This window comes from Amblyraja radiata, chromosome 16, assembly GCF_010909765.2.
Source record: "Amblyraja radiata isolate CabotCenter1 chromosome 16, sAmbRad1.1.pri, whole genome shotgun sequence".
Taxonomy (NCBI): domain Eukaryota; kingdom Metazoa; phylum Chordata; class Chondrichthyes; order Rajiformes; family Rajidae; genus Amblyraja; species Amblyraja radiata.
The window spans coordinates 44,867,444-44,885,402 of NC_045971.1; the positions used below are offsets into that span (position 1 = coordinate 44,867,444).

At 50.7% G+C, this 17,959-nt stretch overlaps 1 protein-coding gene and 1 pseudogene across 1 annotated transcript; both read left to right on the plus strand.

Annotated features, from left to right (window-relative positions):
- Positions 1-1,083: 1,083 nt before the first annotated feature.
- On the plus strand, positions 1,084-3,661 carry LOC116982195 (tubulin alpha chain-like). Its single transcript, XM_033035496.1, has 4 exons — positions 1,084-1,323; positions 1,431-1,579; positions 1,843-2,523; positions 3,365-3,661. The coding sequence occupies exons 1-4, from the start codon at positions 1,203-1,205 to the stop codon at positions 3,659-3,661; spliced, it is 1,248 nt and encodes a 415-aa protein (XP_032891387.1). The 5' UTR covers positions 1,084-1,202.
- Positions 3,662-3,940: 279 nt separating this feature from the next.
- On the plus strand, positions 3,941-16,418 carry LOC116982289 (annotated as a pseudogene).
- Positions 16,419-17,959: the final 1,541 nt, after the last annotated feature.

The following is a 17,959-nucleotide window of genomic DNA, read 5'->3' on the forward strand; positions in this document are numbered from 1 at the left end:
GTAGTGATTAATGGAGCGAAATTGATGGTTATCTCTTGTATGCGTGGGATTAACATCACATTCGCTGTGATCTGCAGCAATGTTTCCACTGGTAAAGTAGCTAAATTAATACGACCAGTGAAATTGGATAGTTATATGGACGGGAAAGGAATGGAGGGTTATGGTCTGAACGCAGGTGTATGGGACTAGGGGAGAATACGTGTTCAGCACGGACTAGAAGGGTCGAGATGGCCTGTTTCCGTGCTGTCATTGTTATATGGTTATATGGTTATTGCATGGGGCTAGGAAGTCAAATAGTTGGCGCTAGGTATCATTTGGAGGCATGTGGTCAGATACCTTAATTTCCAGCTGTAATTGATAGATTGGAATCTGGGAGGTGAAGGCAGACAATGGATTGCGTCACTGAAGGTCCATTGTTCTACGTCACACACTGTGGATTATTCATCAACGAGCGCCTTGGAACCTTCTATGTTTGTTTCCTGTGGCAACCAAGGTCATTGTTCTCATTGCCCAATCGGCGCGCGTTTGGCCAACGCCACCGTTCTATCCCCGGGGGCCGTATAAATACCGGAGCGGCGCCGCATTGCGTCACAGTCTCGAGAACCACGCGAGCGGAGCAACATGGTCAGCGCGCGGGAGAATGTCCGCGGGACGCGCGTGTTCCCCCCGGGCGAGGGATCCACGGGGGAGGGAAGCGATTGTCTACAGACACCGGACACGGGAAGGGGAGAGCGCACCCGGGGAATGGGAACGTAGTGGGTAACTGGGAACTGAGAGCGGGAATGAGACGGCGACGGGGGGAGGGAGGGCGCAGGGTAATATTGGGCAGGGAAACGAGGAATGCAATTTCGAGGAATTTGCGGGTTACATTCGGCGAAGGCAGCGTGGAGAGTCTGCGAATTACAATGTTGGGTGGAACTGAGAAGGTGGTCATATTGGGCGGGGGACGGTGAGCGATCAGGGCCAAACTGGCTATGAATAAGTCCAAGTGGTGATCAATAGGAATTATGGAAATCACGCGGCCCGCAGCAGTAAACGAGAAATTACCAACGTTCACATCTCGCCCTAACATCTCACCGCCTGTTTCCCCTCGCCAACAGCGCGAGTGTCTTTCAATCCACATCGGCCAGGCTGGCGTCCAGGTTGGCAACGCTTGCTGGGAGTTGTATTGCCTGGAGCACGGGATCCAACCGGATGGACAGATGCCCAGCGACTCGACCATCGGAGGCGGCGACGATTCGTTCAACACCTTCTTCAGCGAGACGGGTGCGGGCAAGCACGTACCAAGGGCCGTGTTCATCGACCTGGAGCCCACGGTGATCGGTAAGTTGGGAGGTGCAGAGAATGTTGGCCGTTCTCTTAAGTCATTCCCTTCCGGGGATGGGGCAGTGTGTGGCAATGGTTAATTCTCTCTCTATACCGCCCTACAGATGAGGTGCGGACCGGCACCTACCGCCAGCTCTTCCACCCCGAGCAGCTCATCACCGGCAAGGAGGACGCGGCCAATAACTACGCCCGGGGTCACTGCTCCATCGGCAAGGAGATCGTGGACCTGGTCCTGGATCGAATCCGGAAGCTGGTAGGTTGCTCAGCGACTGCAAATTACCGACTGCCGCTCCGCGTGCTTACAGCGCCAATGTATCCGGTTGCACCGGCCCATTCGCGAGTGCTGCGGCCACGATGTTCCCAAATACTCATTGTCACCGCTCTATTTATCACTGAGATACTCACCGAACCATCTCGCTCTGCGCCGGCTGTAGAGAGCACCATGACCCTCTCGTGTCGCTCCTTCCCTTTAAACGTTGGCACAGAATTGAGCTTTTGTCCCATCTCCACCCTCAGGCCGATCTCTGCACCGGACTGCAGGGGTTCCTCATCTTCCACAGTTTCGGGGGCGGCACCGGCTCGGGCTTCACCTCCCTCCTCATGGAGAGACTCTCCGTCGACTACGGCAAGAAATCCAAGCTGGAGTTTTCCGTCTACCCGGCGCCGCAGATCTCCACCGCAGTGGTCGAGCCCTACAACGCGGTGCTGGTCACCCACTGCACCCTGGAGCACTCCGACTGCGCCTTCATGATGGACAACGAGGCCATTTACGACGTGTGTCGGCGGAACCTGGACATCGAGCGCCCCACCTACACCAACCTCAATCGCCTGATGGCACAGTTAGTGTCGTCTATCACCGCCTCGCTGCGCTTCGACGGCGCTCTCAACGTGGACCTGACTGAGTTTCAAACCAACCTGGTTCCCTACCCGCGCATCCACTTCCCGCTCATCACCTACGCTCCCATTATTTCTGCAGAGAAGGCTTACCACGAGGAACTGTCCGTCTCCCAATTGACCAACGCCTGCTTCGAGCCGGCCAACCAGTTGGTGAAGTGCGACCCTCGCCAGGGGAAGTACATGGCGTGCTGTATGCTGTACCGCGGGGACGTGGTGCCCAAGGACGTCAACGCCTCCATCGCCACCATCAAGACAAAGCGCTCCATCCAGTTCGTGGACTGGTGCCCGACCGGGTTCAAGGTGAGTGTGACCACCGCTCGCGTTTCCATGCACACACATGCAGTCTAATTCATCTGCTGGAATAACAACATACATGCAACGACTCAGAATACATCCTTGGCACCATTTGTAATCTGCAAATAAATCATATCAGCACCCGATGGACACACACACACCCCTTCTTCAAGGGTGTGAATATTTTGTAAAGGGTGCAGGAGGGTGTCACCCGGACAGTCCTTGGCCTTGCGGCCTTGTGTTTATGGGAGAGGTTAGATAGGCTGGGGCTTTTTTTATTTGGGGCGTAGAAATCTGAGGGGCAGGACATATCCTGGTGTGCAAGATCACGAGGGACATGATCTCTCATCTTAACATCTCAAAACTGGATGTCCTCTACGTGAGGCGAGAGATGAGATATTTAAGAAGGACCTCCCGACCAATTAATCTGTTTAGAGGGTAGTCCGCATCTGGAACCAGTTGTCAGGTAAAGCTAGAAACCCTTACGTTTGCCACATTTAAAACATAGATAGAAATTCCCAAAACATAGGATGCACAGGAAGGGTTTAGAAGGATAAAGGGCAGTCGCATGCAAATGAGCGAGCTCAATATGCCAACTGTGGGGCATGGACAAGGTGGTTGGAATAGCACGCTTCCCAGCTGCACAGCATCATACCTTCATGGCTCGAACACACATGTATCGGAGCTTGCAATCCGGAGAATAATTACATCCAGAGATGTATTTAACGGAATCGCTAAGCTATCAATCAATGATAATTTGTGCAATTTAAGGGCGCAGTATTAAACCGATAATGCAAGCATATTTGTGCAAGTAGAATTAATTTAAAGATTTTTTTACCGGCCGCAGGTGGGCATCAACTACCAGCCCCCGACGGTGGTGCCGGGGGGCGACCTGGCCAAGGTGCAACGTGCCCTCTGCATGCTGAGCAACACCACCGCCATCTCCATGGCCTGGACCCGCCTCAACCTCAAGTTCGACAAGATGTACGCCAAGCGGGCCTTTGTCCACTGGTACGTGGGAGAGGGGCTGGAGGAAGGAGAGTTCCAGGACGCGCGGGAGGACATGGCGTCGCTGGAGAAGGACTACCACGAGGTGGCCGTGGATTCCGCCGACCTCGAGAGAAGGGGGGAAGAGGAAGAATAAAATGTATTAATTTAGTAGTTAGAATTTTAATTTAATACAGATTTAATAGATTATATTGATAGATATTATACTTATGATGATAAAATTATTTTACGGACCGATTGTTTTGTCGATTTATTTGAGGTCGGAGAATGGAAAATAACAACATTGTTAGGCAGAACGTGGGGAGAGTAATTTGGGAGCAGCTGTTCGTATGTAAGTCCTCATCCTACCTGTAGGAGTCATTTAAAGACGAGGTGATTGGAATTCAGTTCTGGCGTGCTCCACAGAACATGAAGGATGCGGATGGCGGTTTTCCTGAAGCTTGGATGGTAAATTCAGTCAATAAGAAAAGAGGAAACTACCTCGGCGGCGCAGCGGTACAGCTGATGCTTTACAGCGCCAGAGACACGGGTTCGATTCTGACTACTGGTGCTTATCTGCACGGAGTTTGTATGTTCTCCCCGTCATCGCGTCGGTATTCCCAGCGTGCTCCAGCTTCCTCACACACTCCAAAGTCTTACAGGTTCGCAGATTAATTTGGCGTCTGCAAATTGTCCCTAGTGTGTTGGATAATTTTGAGGTAGTGGAATTGCTGGTCGCCGCACGCTCGGCCAGCCGACGGGACTCTTTTCGCGCTGTATCTCTGAAAAACCAAAAACACTTGAAGGAAACTGATGAGTCTGAAGTAGGGCCTCGAATCGAAACGTCACCTATTCATTTTCTCCAGAGATGCTTCCTGTCCGCGGCTATTCCAGCATTTTGTGTCTATCTTCGGTGGTAAACCAGCATCTGTAGTTCATGCAGACAGAAAATGAAATACAAGTATGTTTTAGGATGTTGAGATGTGACAGGGTCGTGCATCGGGAAGGTCAAATGTCTTTGGCCACTGGGAATATGAAAAATCTCATGGGGTTTCAACTATATATGGATTTTACGAGGGGAGGCTCGGAGAGGAAAGGACCATTAATAGGTGATGGAATTTAATACTGAGAAGTGTGAGGTGTTGCATTTTGGGACGTCGAACAAGGGAAAGAGCTACACAGTAAATGGCAATGCTCTGAGGAATATTGTGGGGCAGAGGGTTCTAGGCGTGCAGGTGCACGGTTCCTTAAAGGTCGAGTTTTAGTTAGATAAGGTAGTCAAACAGGCTAATGGCACATTGACCTTTATCAGTCAGAGTAATGTATATGGAAGTTGGGAGGTCATGTTGCAGTTGCATAAGTCGTTGGTAGGACCGCATTTAGAATATTGTGCCCTATTTTGGGGCACCATGTTATAGGAAAGATATGTTCAAGCTTGAAAGGGTTCAGAAACGATTTACGAGGATGTTGCCAGGACTAGAAGGTGTGAGCTATAAGAGAGGTTGAGTGGGTTGGGTCTCTATTCCTTGGGTCGCAGGATGATGACAGGTGATCTTACAGAGGTGTACAAACTAATGAGAGAAATAGATCGGGTAGATGCACAATCTCTTGTCCAGAGCAGGCTAAATCGAGAACCAGACCACACGGGTTCAAGGTGAACGGGAAAAGATTTAATAGGAATCCGAGGGGCAACGCTTGCTGGGAGCTGTACTACCTGGAGCACGGGATCCAGCTGAATGGACAGATGCCCAGCGACAAGACCAAGTGGGTGGGGGGGGGCACGACTCCTTCAACACCTTCTTCAGCGGGGCTGGGGCGGGCAAGCACGTCACCCGGGCCGTGTTCATTGATCTGGAGCCCACGGTGATCGGTAAGGTGAAACCAGGGAGAGTCCTGACATGTTGGGCCTTGTCTGAAACCTTCCCCGCGGCGTTTGACGAGGGGCGTGTGATTCTTAATGAACCAGTTTCTTAATGAACTGGTCCATTCTCCGTTCTCTGTTTGCTCCCCTGTAGATACAATACAATACAATACAATACAATTCAATTTATTGTCATTTGGACCCCTTGAGGTCCAAACGAAATGTCGTTTCTGCAGCCATACATTACAAAACAAAAAGACCCGAGACACAACACAATTAACACAAACATCCATCACATCGCTGTGATATAACCTTATAACCATATAACAATTAAAGCACGGAAACAGGCCATCTCGACCCTTCTAGTCCGTGCCGAACACATAATCTCCCCTATTCCCATATACCTGCGCTCAGACCATAACCCTCCATTCCTTTCCCATCCATATAACTATCCAATTTATTTTTAAATGATAAAAACGAACCTGCCTCCACCACCTTCACTGGAAGCTCATTCCACACAGCTACCACTCTCTGAGTAAAGAAGTTCCCCCTCAAGTTACCCCTAAACTTCAGTCCCTTAATTCTCAAGTCATGTCCCCTTGTTTGAATCTTCCCTACTCTCAGTGGGAAAAGCTTTTCCACGTCAACTCTGTCTATCCCTCTCATCATTTTAAAAACCTCTATCGTCCCCCCTTAACCTTCTGCGCTCCAAAGAATAAAGCCCTAACTTGTTCAACCTTTCTCTGTAACTTAGTTGCTGAAACCCAGGCAACATTCTAGTAAATCTCCTCTGTACTCCCTCTATTTTGTTGACATCCTTCCTATAATTAGGCGACCAAAATTGTACACCATACTCCAGAATTGGCCTCACCAATGCCTTGTACAATTTTAACATTATATCCCAACTGCTATACTCAATGCTCTGATTTATAAAGGCCAGCACACCAAAAGGTTTATTTACCACCCTATCTACATGAGATTCCACTTTCAGGGAACTGTGCACAGTTATTCCCAGATCCCTCTGTTCACCTACATTCTTCAATTCCCTACCATTTACCATGTACGTCCCATTTTGATTTGTCCTGCCAAGATGTAGCACCTCACACTTATCAGCATTAAACTCCATCTGCCATCTTTCAGCCCACTCTTCCAACTGGCATAAATCTCTCTGTAGACTTTGAAACTCTACTTTATTACCCGCAACCCCACCTATCTTAGTATCATCTGCATACTTACTAATCCAATTTACCACACCATCGTCCAGATCATTGATGTACATGACAAACAACAGTGGACCCAACACAGATCCCTGTGGCACCCCACTCGTCACTGGCCTCCAACCTGACAAACAACCATCCACCATTACTCTCTGGCATCTCCCATTCAGCCACTGTTGAATCCATCTTGCTACTCCACCATTAATACCCAACCATTGAACCTTCTTAACCAACCTTCCACGAGGAACCTTGTCAAAGGCCTTACTGAAGTCCATATACACAACATCCACTGCTTTACCCTCATCAATTTCCCGAGTAACATCTTCAAAAAATTCAAGAAGATTAGTTAAACATGACCTTCCAGGCACAAATCCATGTTGACTGTTCCTAATCAGGCCCTGTTTATCCAGATGCTTATATATATTATCTCTAAGTATTCTTTCCATTAATTTGCCCACTACTGACGTCAAACTAACAGGTCTATAATTGCTAGGTTTACTCTTAGACCCCTTTTTAAACAATGGAACAACATGCGCAGTACGCCAATCCTCCGGCACTATTCCCGTTTCTAATGACATTTGGACTAATGGAAGGCAAAAAAAAACTTATCTCTCCACTGCACTCTCCCTCCCCCCCGATGTCAGAGTCAGAGTCAAAGTCAAAGCCCCCGGCTGGCGATGGCGATTGTCCCGCGGCCATTAAAGCCACGCCGGGTGATGCAAGGCCACGCACCGGGTCTTGGTGTTAGAGCCCCCGGCGGGCCCTCGCAAAGTCCCGCGGTCATTCCAAGCCGCGCGGGGCGGTGATGTAAGGCCCCGCTCCAGGTGCTCTTCAAACCCGCAAATCGGGCGGGAGAAGTCGCCGTTGCGGAAGCCCCGAAAAGCGGTCTCCCAGCAGGGACCGGCGGGCTCCCGGCGTTTCCGTCCGCCAAACCCGCAGTTGCAGCCTCCGAAACTCCGGAGGTCGGTTGGCAGCAGCGTCCACCACAGCTCCACCCGCTCCGGACTCGGCCAGCCCCGTGACGGTGAGTAGGGGGCAGCACCGCAGCTGGAACCCCAGGTCGTTCCTGTTGGAGGCCGCTCCACGTTGCAGCCCCAACCACAACGGAGACCCGACAAAGAAAAGGTCGGGTCTCCCGTGCAGGGGAAAGTTTTAAAGTTACCCCCTACCCCCCACCCCAACCCCACCCCCACACACACATATACCCCAACAAAAAAAATAACAAAAACTACATAAAAACGAGACAAAAAATAATAAAACACAGACGGACTGCAGAGGCCGCTGCTGACGAGAGTCGCGCCGCCCACCGATGAAGTGCGGACCGGCACATACCGGCAGCTCTTCCACACCGAACAGCTCATCGCCGGCAAGGAGGACGCGGCCAACAACTACGCCCGGGGCCACTGCTCCATCCGCAAGGAGATCGTCGACCTGGTCCTGGATCGCATCCGGAAGCTGGTAGGTTGTGGAACCGAATCCAACCGTGAACCAGCGCCCGGTGTTCACCGATCTGGTGATCCTGGTTCGCCCGTGGCCCGCAGTTCATGAATGGTTCAGCGGTCATGATTCAGCTCAGCGATCGTCACCCGACTGGATCCCCGTTCACGTCTCCTCCCCGCGCCCACAGAGTCATATAGCGATAGTTGTGCAGCGTGGAAACAGGCCATCGACCCACACCGATGCATCTACTCTGGTCCCACCTGTCCGCGTTTGGTCCATATCCCTCCAAACCTATCATATCCATGTACATGCCAGTTTAAATGTTTCTTAAACGTTGCCATAGTACCTGCATCATCTACAGTTATAGAGAAGGTTCACCAGACTGATTCCTGGGATGTCAGGACTTTCATATGAAGAAAGAGTGGATAGATTCGGCTTGTACTCGCTAGAATTTAGAAGATTGAGGGGGGATCTTATAGAAACTTATAAAACTCAAATCCTTTTGCTATGAATCGTTGGCTGATCTATCTTCCTCTCTTAAACCCATCTACATGCTTTCTCCCCATAACCCTGACACATGGCACATAGCAAAAAGATTTGAGTATAGGAACAGGGAGGTTTTACTGCAGTTGTACAGGGTCTTGGTGAGACCACACCTGTTGTATTGCGTACAGTTTTGGTCTCCTAATCTGAGGAAGGATATTCTTGCCATAGAAGGAGTACAGAGAAGGTTCACCAGACAGATTCCTGGGATGTCAGGAATTTCATATGAAGAAAGATTCAATAGACTCGGCTTGTACTTGCTGGAATTTAGAAGATTGAGGGGGGATCTCATAGAAACGTACAAGATTCTTAATCGGTTGGATAGGCTAGATGCAGGAAAATTGTTCCCGATGTTGTGGAGGTCCAGAACAAGAGGTTACAGTTTAAGGATAAAGGGAAAGTCTTTTAGGACCGAGATGAGTAAATAATCTTTCACACAGAATTCTCTGCCACAGAAGGTAGTTGAGGCCAGTTCATTGGCTATATTTAAGAGAGAGTTAAATGTGGCCCTTGTGGCTAAAGGGATCAGGGGGTATGGAGAGAAGGCAGGTACAGGATACTGAGTTGGATGATCAGCCATGACCATATTAGAAACATAGAAACATAGAAACATAGAAAATAGGTGCAGGAGTAGGCCATTCGGCCCTTCGAGCCTGCACCGCCATTCAATATGATCATGGCTGATCATCCAACTCAGTATCCTGTACCTGCCTTCTCTCCATACCCCCTGATCCCTTTAGCCACAAGGGCCACATCTAACTCCCTCTTAAATATAGCCAATGAACTGGCCTCAACTACCTTCTGCGGGAGTGAATTCCAGAGATTCACCACTCTCTGTGTGAAAAAAAGTTTTCCTCATCTCGGCTCTAAAAGATTTCCCCCTTATCCTTAAACTGTGACCCCTTGTTCTGGACTTCCCCAACATCGGGAACAATCTTCCTGCATTTAGCCTGTCCAACCCCTTAAGAATTTTCTAAAAGATCCCCCCTCAATCTTCTAAATTCTAGCGAGTACAAACCGAGTCTATCCAGTGTTTCTTCATATGAAAGTCCTGACATCCCAGGAATCAGTCTGGTGAACCTTCTCTGTACTCCCTCTATGGCAAGAATGGCTTTCCTCAGATTAGGAGACCAAAACTGTACGCAATACTCCAGGTGTGGTCTCACCAAGACCCTGTACAACTTCAGTAGAACCTCCCTGCTCCTATACTCAAATACTTATTGAATGGCGGTGCAGGCTCGAAGGGCCAAATGGCCTACTCCTGCACCTATTTTCTATGTTTCTATGTAAACCTCGATCAGATTCTTGACACACGACCAACCAGCTACACAACCGTGCTGACTATCCCTAATCCGCCTATGTCCATCCACATGCATTCATAACCTGTCCCTCAGATACTCGCTCGCGTCTTTCGGACCACAAATGTTAAACTAAAACCACTAATGTTAGGTTCCATCCACCTCTCCAGAGGGTCAGTTTACCCCTTGTAACACCCACACTCACCCCCACCTTACCCCCTTCTCAATGCTCTCCGCTTTATCTGCTCACAGGCCGACCAGTGCACCGGACTGCAGGGGATCCTCATCTTCCACAGTTTTGGGGGCGACATCGGCTCGGGCTTCACCTCCCTCCTCATGGAGAGACTGTCCGTCGACTACGGCAAGAAATCCAAGCTGGAGTTTTCCGTCTACTCGGCGCCGCAGATCGCCACCGCCGTGGTTGAGCCCTACAACGCGGTGCTGGTCACCCACTGCACCCTGGAGCACTCCGACTGCTCCTTCATGCTGGACAACGAGGCTATTTACGACATCTGCCGGCGGAACCTGGATATCGAGCGCCCCACCTACAGCAACCTCAACCGCCTGCTGGGGCAGGTAGTTTCGTACATCACCGCCTCGCTGCGCTTCGACGGCGCCCTCAACGTGGACCTGCTCGAGTTCCAGACCATCCTGGTCCCCTACCCGCGCATTCACTTTCCGCTGGTGACCTATGCGCCCCTGATCTCGGCTGAGAAGGCTTACCACGAGCAACTGTCCGTGTCGGAGATCACCAACGCCTGCTTCGAGCCGGCCAACCAGATGCTCAAATGCGACCCCCGCCAGGGCAAATACATGGCGTACTGCATGTTGTTCCGTGGGGACGTGGTGCCCAAGGAGGTCAACGCCTCCATCGCCACCATCAAGACTAAGCGCTCCATCCAGTTCGTGGACTGGTGTCCGACCGGGTTCAAGGTAGGAGACGGTTGTGCAGGAATCCACGCGGCAGAAGCTTGACCCAAACACTGGTCTCGCACTGGGCTGTGAAATCTACCACAGCCAGACCAGCCGCTCCACGATTGCAGAAACCAGGAGACGTTCTTTCCAAACCGAGGGCCTGGGTTCTAAACATCCAGGGAACCATTGAAGGTTTCTAGGAGACTTCTGTCCAATGACTCACGCCAGGATCTTGATAACTAGCATGGGTTTCCCTCGTTTAAAGGCGCAAATCTACATGTTTTAGACCACGATCAGTAACATTCGGCCCATCAGGTCCATGTTGACCCTCCCACACTGATCTGTTTTGTGGTTAATGCCTATTATGTTCTGTGTGCTGAAGCAAAGCAAGAATTTCATTGTCCTATCAGGGACACATGACAATAAACTCACTTGAACTTGAACTTGGACCAGTAATTCCATTCTGTCCTGTCACTAATGTCTCGCTAGAATTTAGAAGATTGAGTGGCGATCTTATAGAAACGTACAACGCTCTTAGGTGGTTGGACAGGCTAGATGCAGGAAGATTGTTCGCGATGTTGGGCAAGTCTAGAACAAGGGGTCACGGTATAAAGATAAAGGGGAAATCTTTTAGGACTGCGATGAGAAAAACATTTTTCACACAGTGAGTTGCGAATCTGTGGAATTCTCTGCCACAGAATGTAGTTGAGGCAAGTTCATTGGCTATATTTAAGAGGGAGTTAGATGTGGCCCTTGTGGCTAAATAGATCAGGGGGTATGGAGAGAAAGCAGGTACAGTATACTGAGTTGGATGATCAGCCATGATCTTATTGAATGGCGGTGCAGGCTCGAAGGGCCGAATGCCCTACTCCTGCACCTATTTTCCATGTTTCTATGTAACGCTCGTACAGTCCCATATTTTTGCATTACTTCTCCATGAGACTTGCCAGCACCAGCCTCTTTGCGGTGGGGGGAGTGGGAAGGGGGAAGGCGGCTGATCGTCGGAGGTTGGGATCGATCCCGCGTCTATAGCGCTCTGGAACAGCTGCCTTCGTGGAACTCCAACCCTAGCGGGAACCATTTGTAATTTCCGGAACTCCATTGGTTGGCCCCGGTTTCTTCCAACCGAAGAACAAAACTGGTGTCCCTCTGCTAAAAGAGCACCGATTTCTCTTTCACCACTCACTTATGCACACTGCCAATTAATCCATCGCCGACATGTTGACGGGACAAAGCAATGGAGGTCGGCTATTATTCGCTGCGCCACTGCCGCCACCTACCGGCGGCAGATGCATCTTATCTTGAATTCAGGTTCAGATTCAGATTCAGATTCAATCTTTATTGTCATTGTGCAGTGTACAGTACAGAGATAACGAAATGCAGTTAGCATCTCACCCAGAAGAGCAAACATAGAATAATGAACAGTAATATATATATGTACAAACTGTAGCAGTAGTGCAATTTTACTGGGGGAAGGAGTGTCCGGGGGGGAGGCGGGGTAGGGGGGGGGTTGAGTGGCAATCACCAGGGTGCTGAGTTAAGTTGTGTAACAGCCACAGGGAAGAAGCTGTTCCTGAACCTGCTGGTCCGGCAACGGAGAGACCTGTAGCGCCTCCCGGATGGGAGCAGGGTAAACAGACTGTGGCTGGGGTGAGAGCAGTCCGTGACGATGCTGTGCGCCATTCCCAGACATCGCTTGCTTTGGACAGACTCAATGGAGGGGAGTGAGGAACCGGTGATGCGTTGGGCAGTTTTCACCACCCTCTGCAGTGCTTTCCGGTCGGAGACCGAGCAGTTGCCATACCATACTGTGATACAGTTGGTAAGGATGCTCTCGATGGTGCAGCGGTAGAAGTTCACCAGAATCTGAGGGAACAGATGGACCTTCTTTAGTCTCCTCAGGAAGAAGAAACGCTGGTGAGTCTTCTTGACCAGTGTTGACGTATCGTGGGCCCTCAGAGATGTCATCAGAGATGTGGACGCCCAGAAACCTGAAGCTGGAAACACGTTCCCTGTGACCCCTTTCCAGAACTAGGGGTCACAGTTTAAGGATAAGGGGAAAATATTTTAGGACCGAGATGAGAAACAAAATTTTCACACAGAGAGTGGTGAGTCTCTGGAATTCTCTGCCACAGAAGGTAGTTGAGGCCAATTCATTGGATATATTTTAGAGGGAGTTAGATGTGGCCCTTGTGGCTAAAGGGATCAGGGGGTATGGTGAGAAGGCAGGTACAGGATACTGAGTTGGATGATCGGCCATGATCATATTGAATGGCGGTGCAGGCTCGAAGGACCGAATGACCTACTCCTGCACCGATTTTCTATGTTTCTGTTTCCTCCTCCGTCCCGTTAATATGGATGCTTCCAATGTGTCTGCAACCAAACTAAACGCTGTTTCTCTCATCCCCGCAGGTAGGCATCAACTACCAGCCCCCGACGGTGGTGCCGGGGGGCGACCTGGCCAAGGTGCAACGAGCCGTCTGCATGCTGAGCAACACCACCGCCGTCTGCATGGCCTTGACTCGCATGAACCTCAAGTTCGACAAGATGTACGCCAAGCGGGCCTTTGTCCACTGGTACGTGGGAGAGGGTCTGGAGGAAGGGGAGTTCCAGGACGCGCGGGAGGACATGGCGTCGCTGGAGAAGGACTACGAGGAAGTGGGCATCGATTCGGCGGGTCTGGACAGGAAGGCGGAAGAGGAAGTGTGAATATCCAGAAAGACTCGTTTACTTTTATTACTGATGTTGTAAATATAATTTATGAAATGTAATAAATGTAATAAATCTATTTTAAATTCAAATCGTCTTCCCTCCTCCTTAACGCTATAATTTCGCTTGAGACTTTGGATTTTTATTTCAGCGTGCGAGCAGGCCATTCGCCCCACTGAATTGGCGCTGACCAGCAAAAATCCTATAGCAGAGCAAGGATCCCCTCCGTAGCGTACTACACGTCAGCCCATTGCATTTCGCAGGAGTAAGCCAGCTTGCTCCGCTATAGGATCTTTGCTGACCAGTACACTGTTCCCGGTACACTGGCACTATCCTACACACTAGGGACACTATATATATTATAGGAAGCCAATTAACCTGCAAAAATGTTTGTTTCTGGAGTGTGGGAGAGGAAATCGGAGCATCCGGAGCAAACTGGTGGTGTGTGAGGCTGCAACTCTAACGCAATGCCACTTTGCCACCGAGAGACAGAGCCATAGAGATATTGCCCCATAGTGCATGGAAAATTGTCAACTAGTCAATGCCGACACATTTTTCCACCTAACCCACTCTCATTTTCCCACATGTTGGCTGAGTCCAGAAGAATATCCGGATCACCGTGTAAGAATAAGTGTAGACCATTTAGGACTGAGATGAGGAGAAACATTTCCAGCCAGAGAGTGGTGAATCTGTGGAATTCTCTGCCACAGAAGGCAAATTCACTGGATGTATTCAAGAGAGAGTTGGATATGAGTCTTAAAGCTAACGGAATGAAGGGATATGTGGGGAAAGCAGGATCGGGTGCTGATTTAGGATGATCAGCCGTGATCAAATTGAATGGCAGTGCTGGCTCGTAGAGCCGAATGGCCTGCTTCTGCACTCATTTCTATGTTTCTACGTGAGTTTTCTAATCACACTCCAAAGACATGCAGGTTTGCAGGTTAATTAGCTTGGTGTAAATTGATCCTAGTGGTAGGCGAAAAGTCGTAAGAGTTTGCAGGAAATCGGCTTGGTTTAAATGAAAACTCGGGAGAGGAACTTGGACGAGCGAAGTGTGGGGGGTGGAGAAGGGGCAGCCGCCTGTGCGCTCCCGCTGGTGGGACAGCAGCTTGGAGGGGCTGGTGAAGTCCTTGCCGCTCTGGGCGCAGTTGACGGGGCGCTCGCCGATGTGTGTGCGCTGGTGATCCAGCAGGTGATTGGACTGAGTTAAACCCCTGCCACAGTCGCTACAGGTGTAGGGCCGCTCCCCGGTGTGCAGGTGCCTGTGCCCCTTCAGTTTCGTGGACGACTTGAAGCCTTTGCCGCAGTCGGAACAGGTGAAAGGCCGCTCACTGCTGTGCACCTGCAGCCACGACAACCGGGCAAAGCTCTTACTGCAGGTGGAGCAGCCGAAGGGCTTCTTACCCGTGTGCACCGCTGGTGGATCTCCAGCAGGTACGGGCTCTGCCAGGCCTTGCCACACACGTCACACACATAACGTCGAGCAGATGTGGGGGGTGGGGGGGGGGGGGTGGGGGTTCAGCGGCACCCAGGCCGCCCTCAATGGCCGATCACGTCCCCGTCTCTCCGTCCACAGCAAAGGCTCCTAAACCCTGCAGGAGGGGAACACAGAGGGTCAACAAGCTGGCAAACAGGACATTACTAACGGGTAAACATCACTAGTGCTTAAAGGGTGGAAGGGGAAAACGAGGGGGGTGGTGTTTCTGGAGGGGTGAGTGAGTCGGGGGGGTCGTCAGTAGGGGGGCTGAGGGGGCGAGTGCGGATCGAGGAGTTTGGGGGAGAGGGGGAAGTGGGGGAGGGCAGGGGTTGAGGGGTGAGTGAGGGGTGAGTGGGGTAGGGTGGGGGGGGGGTTGAGTGGGAAGGAGGTGAGTGGGGGGGAGGGGTGATTGGGCAGAGAGGGGGTTGGGGTTGTGAGTGGGGTGACGGGATGGTTGGGGATGAGGGATGAGTGGGTGGAGTCACCGCCAATCCGAGGGGGACTGCCGGCCCCGCCACCTGCCATTGTGCAGTCACGTGAGGGGGCGGCATGCATCATGGGAAGACGGTCACACAGTGCTGGAGTCATTCAGCGGGTCGGGCAGCTTCTGTGAAGAGAAGGAATGTGCGACGTTTCGGGTCGAGACCCTCCTTCAGTCTGATGGGAGGTACAGAGATAAGGAAGTGTAAGGAGTAAAAACAGGGCAAAGGGAATGCAGTTCAAGGAAAAATGTAGAATAGATCATTGTTAGTTGTGAGAAGGTAACATAGAAAATATGCGCAGGAGTAGGCCATTTGGCCCTTCTAGTTCCATTCACTATGATCATGGCTGATCATTCACATATCCCTTGATTCCTCCCATATCCCTTGATTCCGCTAGTCTAGGAGCTAAATCTAACTTGAAAATCTCCAGTAAATAAGCGAGTTCTGTATTCCGACTGCACATGCCCAGGTCATAGGTCATTTGCTATAAACATCTCGGCGCCTGTGCTGCTGCGTGTGTGCAGACCTGCGTTTCGTTCCTGGTCGGGTTCGAGCCTGGGTCTGCTGCTCTGTGAAGTTGCCGCTGGGCCATCCTCATCCCCTCCAGGGTATCCTGTTGGTGACCGGGGTGGCCCTGCGCTGGCAGGCACCGGCTCGGGGCAGTCCTGGGCACAGGAGTTTTGGGGGGAGGCGCTGGCTCCAGTTCGGCTCTGCCTATCCCGCCGGGTTGGGCGACAGCCCTGGGCACTGGATGCCCCGGACTTGCAGCCGGCGCGGAGGGGTGGGCACTGGCTCCGGTTTGGCTCTGCTCCGGCTCCCGGGGGGTGGGCCTATTCCCCAGCGGCCTGCGGATGGCCGGCTGAGCCTTTCTCCTTGTCTAGTAGCTGACGGTTGGCCCCCTCGGTGCCGGTAGGGTTCGAGCGCCGGTCACCGGTGCGGATGCACACGGGGTGCTTCAGTGGCGAGAAATAGTTTTCATCAAGCGAGAAATAGTGTTGGGTAGGCTAATGGGGATGACGGATGATAAACCCCCTGGGCCTGATGGTCTGCATCCCAGGGTCCTCAGGGAGGTGGCTTTTGAAATAGTGGACGCATTGATGATCATTTTCCAATGTTCAATAGATTCAGGATCAGTTCCTGTGGATTGGAGGATAGCTAATGTTATCCCACTTTTCAAGAAAGGAGCGAGAGAGAAAACAGGGAATTACAAACCAGTTAGCCTGACTTCGGTTGTGGGAAAGATGCTGCAGTCAATTATTAAAGAGGTAATAATGGGACATTTGGATAGCAGTAAAATGATTAATCCAAGTCAACGTGGATTTAAGGAGGTAAAATCATGCTTGCCTAATCTTCGGGAATTTTTTGAGGATGTGACAAGTAAAATGGATGAAGGGGAGCCAGTGGATGTAGTGTATCTGGACTTTCAGAAAGCCTTTGATAAGGTCCCGCACGGGAGACTAAAATGAGAGCACATGGTATTGGGGGTAGGGTGTTGACATGGTTAGAACATTGGTTGGCGGACCGGAAGCAAAGTGTAGGAGTGAACAGGTCATTTTCAGAATGGCAGGCAGTGGCGAGTGGAGTGCCGCAAGGTTCGGTGTTGAGACCGCAACTGTTTACCGTATACATTCATGATTTGGAAGAGGGAATTAGGAGCAACACTAGCAAGTTTGCGGATGACACAAAGCTGGGTGGCAATGTGAACTGTGAAGAGAATGTTAGGAGGTTGCAGGGTGACCTGGACAGGTTGAGTGAGTGGGAAGATACGTGGCAGATGCAGTATAATATGTGAGGTTATTTTCTCAAAGGGGTTAGGTTAGGTAAGGGGAAGGTGCAGCAAGACCTGGGTGTCCTTGTACACCAGTCACTGGAAGTTGGCGTGCACGTACAGCACGCAGTGAAGAAAGCTAATGGAATGCTGGCCTTCATAACAAGAGGATTTCGGTATTGGAGTAAAGAGTTTCTTCTGCAGTTGTATAGGGCTCCGATAAGACCACATCTGGAGTATTGTGTACAGTTTTGGTCTCCTAATTTGAGGAAGGACATCCTTGTGATTCAGGCAGTGCAGCGTAGGTTCACGAGATTGATCCATGGGATGGCGCGACTGTCATATGAGGAAAGATTGAAAAGCCCAGGCTTGTATTCACTAGAGTTTAGAAGGATGAGGGGAGTTCTTATAGAAACAGATACAATTATAAAAGGACTGGTCAAGCTAGATGCAGGAAAAATATTCCCAATGTTGGGCGAGTCCAGAACCAGGTTTTAGAATAAAGGGGAGGTCATTTAACACTGAGATGAGAAAAAAAGTTTTCACCCAAAGAGTTGTGCATTTATGGAATTCCTTGCCACAGAGGGCAGTGGAGGCCAAGTCACTGGATGGATTTAAGAGAGAGTTACAAAGAGCGCTAGGGGCTAATGGAATCAAGGGATATGGGGAGAGGCAGGCACGGGTTATTGATGCGGACGATCAGCCATGATCTCAATGAATGGCGGTGCTAGATTGAAGGCTCGAA